At 40.3% G+C, this 10,564-nt stretch overlaps 1 protein-coding gene across 1 annotated transcript; it reads right to left on the bottom strand.

Moving 5' to 3' along the window:
• Window positions 1-2,360: 2,360 nt before the first annotated feature.
• Window positions 2,361-7,340, bottom strand: rhoub (ras homolog family member Ub). The gene is made up of 3 exons (XM_066704107.1): window positions 6,898-7,340; window positions 4,773-4,831; window positions 2,361-3,342 (listed from the first exon to the last, which is right to left on the bottom strand). The coding sequence occupies exons 1-3, from the start codon at window positions 7,109-7,111 to the stop codon at window positions 2,887-2,889; spliced, it is 729 nt and encodes a 242-aa protein (XP_066560204.1). The 5' UTR covers window positions 7,112-7,340; the 3' UTR covers window positions 2,361-2,886.
• Between the last annotated feature and the right edge of the window lie 3,224 nt (window positions 7,341-10,564).

Here is a 10,564-nt window from a genome sequence, read left to right as displayed (position 1 = left end):
CTTGTTGAAACAAAAAGTCACAATAATAGGGAACATGAGCTATGGGCAGCATAATATTGTACACAGATTCCCACTCTTACTGCTGTCCCAAGTCAGTTTGACTGAGTTTCTCTTGTAGAATAGATGGATGTCAGCCTACAGCAGCAGACACATTCCTTGCTTTAATAAAAGGTTGGAGGGATGCTTCTTCCTAACTCTTCCTGGAGGTAGTTTGATGTAAAGAGACAGAGAGAATTAGACTGTGATCAGGGCTCAATTCAAATTTAATTTATGAGGATCGTGCCTGATTATGTTTGTCATAATGGATGATAGGTGAGCTCACTCCAGGCATTGGCAGCACCACAGACTCTACTTGAGTTAATGACTTCATTAGGTAGATTATCAAATGCATTGGTTTAAATTCCTATTCACTTAAAACCCTGCATGAGTCACAAGGCTTGGCCACCTAACACTGTTGAAACTGGGGCAAACTGAGTCAGATCAAATAAAATCCAATGACTATCATAAGGTTAGCATGCATCTGTTTTCAGTTAAGTAACAAGCTGAATGTGATTTGTACCTAAAACAAAACTGGTTCATATACTGAGAAAGAATCACCTTTGTTGTAACTGAAATAATTCAGTGAACTAGTCAACCTACAAGGATGGATCTGCACAGATATAGACTTCCCACCTATACAGTTATTGAGAAATAAATTAATAGAGCTGTTGCCTATGACCTCTGTGCATCCAGTACCTCTGCAAGAATGGATGCTCCTCTCTTCAATGTAAAGACAAAAAAAATGCAAATCTTACTCCTGCTAGGCATGCTGTAATGGCTGCCTTGGAATTGACAGAGCATTCTATTGACAGGGAACACTCTTGCTTGGAATTAGGCCATATGGACAAAATGCCACCAAAATGAAAGCATGCAATTCCATGGTGTCTGACATTAAAGTGTGGAATACTTAAGTGTGGTAAAAGATTTTCTTAAAGTTAATTTCTTAATTAGTAAAGTAAAAACACTCATAATTATAAATATTAATAAAGCAACTAGGTGTCATTTATTGAGTAGTTTCGTATTAATTGAAAGCTTAGGTTGATTTAAGTTTAAGTGCATTTCTTAGGTAGACCTACTTCTGCAACTCGACTAAACTTGTGTGAAACCACGTTTCTTATTTAATTACTATACAGTGGTTCAACTGATAGGCCATGTCATGTACTATCAATTGCAATGCAGATTTAGAATCACAAAGCAACTGTTTTCCTAGCGCATCACCCTTTAAAAAAGAAAGACCTCTTCTTCCATTTATTTTTCAATTAGTATATTTATTTATTGCATTTTCACCCCACAGATTTGTATACCTGACTGTATGGCACTGCTTTGTGCTTGCTCAAGGGAAAAGAAAAAGTAAGGATTAAATGTGAATTTTAAAGCACAATAGCTGGTTATACTCAGTTAATAATAATAAAATTAAGGCAACTAAGCACATACTGTGATTCTTTTCCAGACTGAATAGAGCAAATGGTTTACCATTCAGTAGCTCCTCTATCAAGCTGGTCGTTGGAATGTGGACATAGACTGGAGCAGAACAAAACAAGCAAACTTATGGCCACAGCTGTATGTTCTTGTCAAATTTATGGACAGATTAGCTCAAGATTTTCTCACTGAAAATCACTTAATGTGTCACGCCAGTGCCCCAAATTGGTTTAGCACATGGTCAAGCAAGGGACAGTTGGCAGGTATTGCTGTAGTTAATGCTCTTGAATTGTACACCCCAGCTGTATCTATGAAGTCACCACAGTATGAGCAGAGGCCCACTGCGATTGGCTACTGCCTGGCCCCAGCCCTCTAATCACATGGCTCCCCAGGTGCCTGCAACAATTCTCATTTACCTGCAGGCATTTCTTCTTTTTTTTAAGCAAGCACTATACATTACCTCATTGGATTAAAACACACAAATGAGGGAACAGCTTCTAAAAAATGATAAGCAATACAATGGTCGTCATTTCATCCCCCCAGCATGAATTATTGCCTGTAGTTAAGATTAGAAGGTGTATTTACAGAAGATAGCAGTGAAGTACAGTATCGCATTTGTCCCATTTGTCCACCAGTGACTAGGCTGCCACCAAACTAGTCACCACACCGGCTCAGTAAATATAACCAAGAATGACATTTATGTTACAAACCTGTATAAACTAATTTTCAGAGCCCAAATACATCTCTTTTGTTCCTGGGCATGATTGTAACAATTATATTATTCAGACAACGTTTGCCAAACATTATCTATTGTAAAGTTTGTATAGTATGTGTGCACAAGGAAATGCTCTTAATGATACAGAATAGCCAGGAACTGCAGAATGAGGGAGGAGCTGATAAAGTACAAAGAAAAACACTTTAATTGACTTTGTTCTTAAGAAAACAGCTGGATAAAGTACATTAACAAAAAGTCACAAGGAAGGAATGTTAAAAACGAACTGGTCTGATCAAGTCAAATCTGTATTTTGCAGGGTTGGAGATGACATCTAGAGTTATACCTTTAATTTTGCATTTCATTTTTTTTTTTTTTTTTTTTTAAATGTACATTTTTTCTTTTTCAATCAATCAAAAAAAAAAAAGAAACATCCACAGGACTTAACGGATTCATTTTTCAAGAGAGAAAAACATAAAGCATCTGAAAATAAATACAGAATATTATCAGGGGGAACTGGAGGAAGGGGGTGGGTAGGGATTCCTAAAACATCCAGGGTCTTAAAACACACACTGTGTTTCCCCAGTAAATCCCAATCTGGTGAAATCCAGATCCTAGAAAAAGATAGAAAATCAAGTCTTCCTCACTGTGCCCCCCCGCCCCTCTGTTTCCCACCTTCAGTTTTTTATAAAGTCAGTTTTGCTATGTCTTTCAGGTCACTGAATGCAGACATACTTCTTCCACCAGGACTTGGAGAGTGTTTTCATTTTGTCCGCTGTGCTCTTGACTTTCCTCTCTTTGCGGGCACGCCGGTCGGAGTAGCGCAGGCCAGCGGAAATCGCAGCATCGAATACCTCCTTCAGGTTCTTCTGGGTGAGGGCCGAGCACTCCACATAGGCGATGGCGCCCAGCTTGTCTGCCAGCGCGCGGGCGTCCTCCTCGGCCACAGGATTCTCCTGCCGCCGGGCCAGATCAATTAGCACCTTCACGTCCTGCCGTAGGTCACACTGGGTGCCCACCAGCACCACAGGTGCCTGTGGGCAGCTGTGCCGGATCTCAGGGACCCACTTCTCCCATACGTTCTGGAAGGAGGCTGGGCTGACCACGCTGAAGCACAGCAGCAGGGCATCTGTGCGCGGGTAGCAGAAATGCCGCAGCTTGTCAAACTCATCCTGAGGGGAGAGGGGGAATGTGAGCACTGTGATTTCTCTGCTAAGACAGGTTATTTTATTTACTTATGTAACTGGGTGACTCTCCCAGGGAAACGCTACATGAAAACTACACTTTCTGCATAAAACTAAAAAGAAAAAAAAAAGTATTTTTTCCTCAGCAACTACAGGAATCAATACAGCTGTAAATATATTAACAGTAGGTAAAGATGGAGCGGTATTTGAACTCTGGTCTTGTTAGGGAGTGATTACATGATAAAAAAATCTCATTCTTATGCAATCATAAAAACAAAATGAACAGAAAGTTATGGAAATGTTGAGCTAGAAAAAAACTCTTTGCCAATCTTTCCTAGTGCCTCCTATGGTATGTGTTTCTCTTTTTCTGACACATACAGAAAATTAAAATAGTGGAGACAAAAAGCTTAAGATAATGGGGCCTTGAAAATCTAGGAAAAACACATATTAACATGGGTGGAATCTCTGAACAAAACCTTGCCTTAACCCCCCCTCACTACCACCCCTGTGTTTTTCTACCTTAAAGCAAACTGTAATTCTCCCAACCAGTAGTTTGAATCCCTTTATATCATATCACGAATCAGCTCCTCTGAATGAAACAATGAGGAGGGGTTGTTACAGTACAGCCGGGTTGTGTGCCATTTGTTTCTCCACCTCTGTGAAAACAGTATTTATGCAGTTTTTTGGTTTTTTTTGCAAGCGCTGGCTTATCTGGCTACAGCGGTAGGTTTGTCCCAGCCTGTCTTAATGGCTTTTTGGAGCTTTAGTGTGTGTACTATCAGGGCAGTGCGCAGTCACTACACTTTGATAAGCAGTATGGCTTTTCAGCTCTCGGATGTTTGTGTAGTTGTTAACTTTGCTCTTAACCAGGAGCCAAGTCTCCCTGTAACAAAAGGAGCTGGAGTCCAGGTGATGAATTGGCTGTCCCTGTTCAGAGGTTATGAATTACAGTGCAAGGCAGCAGTGAGTTAAACCAGTGGGATTATGGATTATTTCATTGGTTCCTTAGCTTCTCCAGCTACCAACAGGTTTTGCATTTTTTTTTTTTTCTGTGGCTGTTGAACAGTCACAAGTTTCCATCTAATCAATTGTATATTGGTGCATTATTGCCATTATTTCTCTTTCTTTTCCCCCCCAAGAATATATATATGTCACCAGTATACCCTTGGTCTCATTCCAAACTCACACCACAGAATCAAGACATTTGCTCTGCTTGTGAGCAGTTGGACAGATGTTAGTCTGGTGATTTTGCACAGTCTAGCAGCTGTCTGGAGTGGGGGGGGCAAGAATACAAATATGTCTATGGAGTGTGGGTGTCAAGTGAGACAGGATACAGGGTGATTTTTCTTAGATATCTAAAGCAGCTGTGAGGACAAACTTAAAGAGAGTGTAAAGCACGGTGTGGAACGTCTGCTTACCTGTCCTGCTGTGTCGCACAACTGGAGCCGAATCGGAGACCCATCTACCTGCACCACCGCTGCAACCACAAAGAAACACAGTCAGGTGTACTGCTGACAGTTCTACACACTCCACAATCACAACCCATTTACTTTACCACTGTATGTCATTCCACCCACTTACTCAGTAGTACAACATTACAGACTCTTTTCTCCTGACTTCTCTAGAGCAATATTTGACTCTCTCTAATGCCCCATCTATATATCATACACACACAAGCACAATAACTGGTAGGGTTGTAGGGAGGGAGAGGAGGTGGGCAGGGGGAAATATTCATAAAATGTTTATCTTATTAATAACATCACTATGCTTTTTAAATGTTTTGCTCATCAGTTGATGTCTATCCATGAAACCAGTGACCACAATGCTATCTCAGTTCTGGGAATCACTATCATATTACACACCACAAATTGAAACTTCCAAATTGACCATCAAAAATGAGTTAATCATGGAGTCTTCAGCCAGTGAGAGTGGTCAGAAAACGTTCAACAAATGTTCACCAACAGTTCAGTAAGAGTCTCCAAATATACTGTATTCAGATAAGTTTTCTATTCAACTGTAATTTTAGAAATGATCCACTACCTTTAACAATACATATCATCCTAAACTAATTTAATCACACAAAAGCAGCCCCATAGAAACAATACTGTCCATGGGGGAATTCATGTCAAGATGCTATTTTAAACTGTTGCTGTCCTAAAAATATGATTGTAAATGTGCACTCCCTGAACAGATGACAAAACATAAATGAATACAAATAATGAAAACATCTTTTCTTTTGTTAGCAGGGCACGTTTGAAAGAGGGGAAGTGGATGAATAGTCTGTTTAAAGGATTTGTGTGTGAAGAAGGAAAACATCTCTATGTAGGGCTTTTGTTTTGAAAGGTGCTAAATTTATCTTTGGAGGGAATGTTTGTATTCCCTTTGAAAATCCCATTGCAGATTTTTACAGCATAGCTAGGGGCTGAATTTGTAATATGGAAATGGAAAATAAAGGAATCAGTCGTTGCTAAGCATTGCTCAATAATATGGAAAATTAGATAACGCATGATAATCGCCACGGCCTGTCCAATCAGAGCTCTGGAAAACCTGAGCCTGTGGAACGACCAGCCTCCGCACAATCGCCGCGGGGTCAAAGGTCAGAGGGAGAGACAGCGGCCCCTTTCATTATTGTAACAATGCCTGACTGACAACTCTGTTATTCACGACATCCAACTAATGTGGAAACTTTTAGACAGCTTCCAGTAAAGGGGTTTTAGTCCTTTTAGTTTAAGATGTACGTGCAATATGCATTCAAAATCAAAAGGCATAAAGTCATACGAAAGTTGAGCGACTAGTACCAGAAAGCAGGCAGTTCTTTGGATTAATATTTTTTTTTTTATCCCTGTTAAAATGCATTTAATATATTAATAAATTATAAAATTACATTTGACATATATTCACCTATTTAATGACAGATTGAAATATAAAATTGTCTAAACCGATTTCCAGAAAGAGCTCGGTTATTTTCCAGGTGAAAGCATGCCATCCCATACACAGGGCAAAAGACCAGTGCTGGGCGAGACAGCCTGTCATGTGCAGCAGCGACACACGATCAGCGGGTCCTTTCAGAGGGAAACGACGCAGAGAGACAAGGATCGTGCGATGCAATGCGCCTGTAAAAAAATACGTTTTGAACTTTTGGTAGAGTTGCTGACTTGTGCTAATCTATGTCTGAGATCAGCGACACAAATCTGAAATGCAACAGGCGACAATACAATCTAAATGGGGAATAAACGTAAACGTTATTTTTTACAAACATGGACACATACAATAAGGTATATTGAACTTGAATATTACAAACTTTTCACATACAAGACATGTGGTTCCTGAAGTAGCCTATCCTGCAGATGATCAACTTGCTTGATTTAGTTTATTTCTGCGGGTTGTGAGTTCAAATGAACTCCTGACCTGCTGCCCTGGCGCATTAACTGTCGCGATATGAAGCGCATCCCTGCTGGCTCACGACATTACAATGTCTGCTTCTTCAACTGGGTTCATTCCAGACGTTAAAGTAACAAACAACAACAGCCTGATGCCGCTTACCAGAAAAGTCGTCAAACGCCGTGGGCACGTATTTCGTCGGGTAACCGTTCGTGGTGTAGCTGACAACCAGGCTGGTTTTGCCCACAGCCCCGTCGCCCAGCAAAACGCACTTGAGGACCCGCTCCTGCGCCTCGGCCGGCCGGAGCGCCCTGGCTTTGTGCGGGGGAACCGGGGGAGCCATCAGCTTGTAATCCACCGGCATTTGAGATGGCATGCTTTTTAAAGTTTCGTCTCTTTTTAACAAAAAAAATAATATCCCGTCAGAAATAATAATAATAAAAAGAACTACATGAAAAGAAAATGCAATTCTATGATGCTTTCAAAGTAGCCGCTGAGGGGAGCGGGCTAATAAACACGTCTCTCTTTGCATTGTGTGTGAATGTAATGTGCAGCGGCCGCTCACTCTCTCCGCATAGTCTCTGCACTGACGTCGGCAGCGCGGAATGGGGTTTAAAGTGGCGCCTGATTATCCTAACCCACCCCTGATTATCTTAACCCCTCCCCTGATTATACTAACCAGTCCCCTGATTATCTTAACCCCTCCCCTGACCACCATAACCCGCCCCTTGTTATACTAACCCCGCCTCTTATTATCATAACCCCTCCCCGTCTGCCAGCCCAGTGACACGGCTGTTTGCGGTGTCTATTGCAATAATGGGAAAATGGGGTTTTGAATTACTGTGACCATTTGGATGAAAGCATGTAAAAGATCATACTGATTTTTAAATACCATTTCAATGTAAGCGATTTTGGCAAATACTCTGAATCATATTAAAATCGAACCTTTAACAACCTGCACAAAAGGACTATAAAAGATTAATTCATGCAAATGTTTCTACACTTTTTCTATTTCAATTCTCTGCAACACTCTGCTACACGATTTTGAAACCTTATCGTAATATTCAAATCTCTGCAGTTCTGACGTTCTAAAACAGACATGCGCACAACAGTCAACAAATACGATTGCCTTCCATTTCCATCATACATTTTATATACACTATTATTTTAAAATATAAATAATGGATATATACACTCTTAGAACTAATGAAGGACAAAACTTTACATTAGCATTGACCAAATTACCAAAGTATCCCCAAACAGACTTGTTAAAAATACAAATGATCGTGTTTTTGTACATTTTAACACAAAGTTGTTTTGTCCTTGAACAAACAGTGTTGGACAGTTCTAACAGTGTACATATATACATTACATTACATTACATTACAGCGATGAATAGATTCAGGGGACAGACCGTTGTCAGAGTTCAGGGCAGAGGTGTAACTTTACAAGCCGACATACTGGACACTTCTGCAGAAACACTGTGCCAGGATGTGCCCGGTTCAATCAACATGTGGTTACTTTTGGCACACATTACAAGCTGACATGACTGGACACGTCCTCTAGTCTCACATCAATGGGCATATTTGCTTTAGCCAGGTATTGCTTACCACCTGCGCTATGTGTTGCATAAAAGTGTGCTGAACTTATACATATTTACAAATGTCTCTTTTTTTTTTTTATTTGCACGGGAATGTGTCCGTGTTAAATGAGGTCGTTAACTGGATTTTGTCATGTCCACAGTTTAAAATGACACACATAAATGACTTTTGTGAATACATACCCCCCTATGTAATATACATAGATAATAAAGTGAATGCAATTGACACTGGTATTATGTATAAGTCACTGTGTACTGTTTTCACGATTAAGTATCTATTGCCTTTTGATGTGTATTCGTTTAAAGGAAACACGCAGGCCTGCTGCCCCAGACTGTATTGTGACTATACTTTTAGTCTATGTGTAGTGTGTGTGCTGCGCCGAGGGAAGCGATGCAAACCTCTAATATTGTACGACGACAGATTGGCTAGAGTGAGAACTGCACCAGCTTTACTCATACTTAACACCTCGGCAGAAACTGGCGCCTTCGGTTTATGGCGAGAGACAAAACAACGGGATGCATGGGGATTTGGAAACACTATCTTCACAAACCTCAAAGGTCTCTCTATTGATATTGCAATTGATGGTCGCTATTTAATTAAACATTATGCTCCTTTTGCTAAAACCTCGCACTGCCCTCTTCCAGTAGCCTACTGATATCGCAGGTTAAGTGAAGTTAGTCCATTCAGTGGGATTAGAAAACTCCAATGAATACAGGGGAAGGGTAATATAATTAAATAAATACGTTAATATTCAAATAAGTAGTATGTAATTGTGTCAATGATGTTTTATTAACGTCAGAGCATGTCATTCAAACAAAAAGCAAGGATTCTTCCTTATAATTCTTCCTGTTAATATGCATGCACCCTAAAATAAAGTAGGTTCAGCAATTATGTGCCAAATGACAACAGGATGCATCAATATACATGCGCCTTAATGTGCTATCTATTGGTTTTGAATAATATTGGAATTAGCAGAGACGTGGCTCTAGAGCGTCTGAAGAAAGTATAGGTTTCCCCCTTGTGACTACAGAGGCAATTGCAAATAACTGAAAGCGACAATTCCCAATTGTATTTTAATACTGTACTGTAAGTGTGTAGACGAGAGCCTCACACACAATCAGTAGGGAGGTGACCTACAGTCATAAGGGTAATTACCTGGAAGAAAATGACAAGCTCACATTTCTTCAGCTTACCTTTGCCTACAGCATATATCTTTAAAATACAGTTAATCATTCAAAACATTTATAAATAAGCATAGTATGTTAAAATGCATCCCTCCAAAATAAACTAAAATGCACAGTACACATATATGTATAAATTGTAAATGTGACTGTGTAAGAAGGATGTTATTAATTCACAACAGATACCAAACAATTAAAACTAGAGTAATAACTAGGGGTAAATCCAGCAGTGTAGGTCTACTGACTTCTTCAAGTTACACAAAAGCAGTGGCATGCTGTTGTTTTAGGTACACATCACATACAGATTCCTCATTAAAAAGAAGAAAAAAAAACAAGACATAAAAATGTTGATTGTCAAAGGATTTTTTGTGTGTGTTTTGCTGACTATGAATCAGTCTAAATCCACACTTGATACATGTGACCTTTGAAATGGACAAGTCTGGTCACTGTGCTGTGCAGAAAGGGTGATCAATCAGGGGCAAGATCAAAAGACCAAAGCAAGTTTTTGTCCTACTTGTATAAACCTAACATCACAGTGCAGGGCAGCGTAGTAGAGCGAGTCTCGCAGACCCAGGAAAAAAAAAAAAAAGCTGGAGAGCATCAGTTGTGCCTGAGAGGAGCAAGCTATATGATATGAGGGGGAAACAAAAAAAAGGAGATCCCACACTGGGAAAAGAGTCTGTCCATTAACATTCAATGATGGGTGCCACCCTCCCTTCCCCTCCCCTACTCTGATAGCTGGTGTCTGATCTCTGTTGTCCCAGGACTGGTATTGACTCCCTCAATGCACTTCCCAGGCACAGTGATAGACAGAGTTGGGTGGGGGGTGAGGGGGGTAACGGATGTGTATGTTTGTGTGTGTGTGTGTGTGTGTGTGTGGGGGGGGGGGGGGGGATATAGTTAGGGTGTGAGAAACTGACGCTAGCTGTCATTAAGGTGAGTAAACACAGGCACACAGTACAAAAGCAAAGGCCTTTTGATATGCAGAGATTGTCACATTACTACAGTGTTCAGTATGAATAGTTGCACAGCTCTGGTCACTAATCT

Source organism: Amia ocellicauda, chromosome 5 (assembly GCF_036373705.1).
Source record: "Amia ocellicauda isolate fAmiCal2 chromosome 5, fAmiCal2.hap1, whole genome shotgun sequence".
Classification (NCBI taxonomy): Eukaryota; Metazoa; Chordata; class Actinopteri; order Amiiformes; family Amiidae; genus Amia; species Amia ocellicauda.
This window is presented reverse-complemented; position numbering and strand designations above follow the sequence as displayed.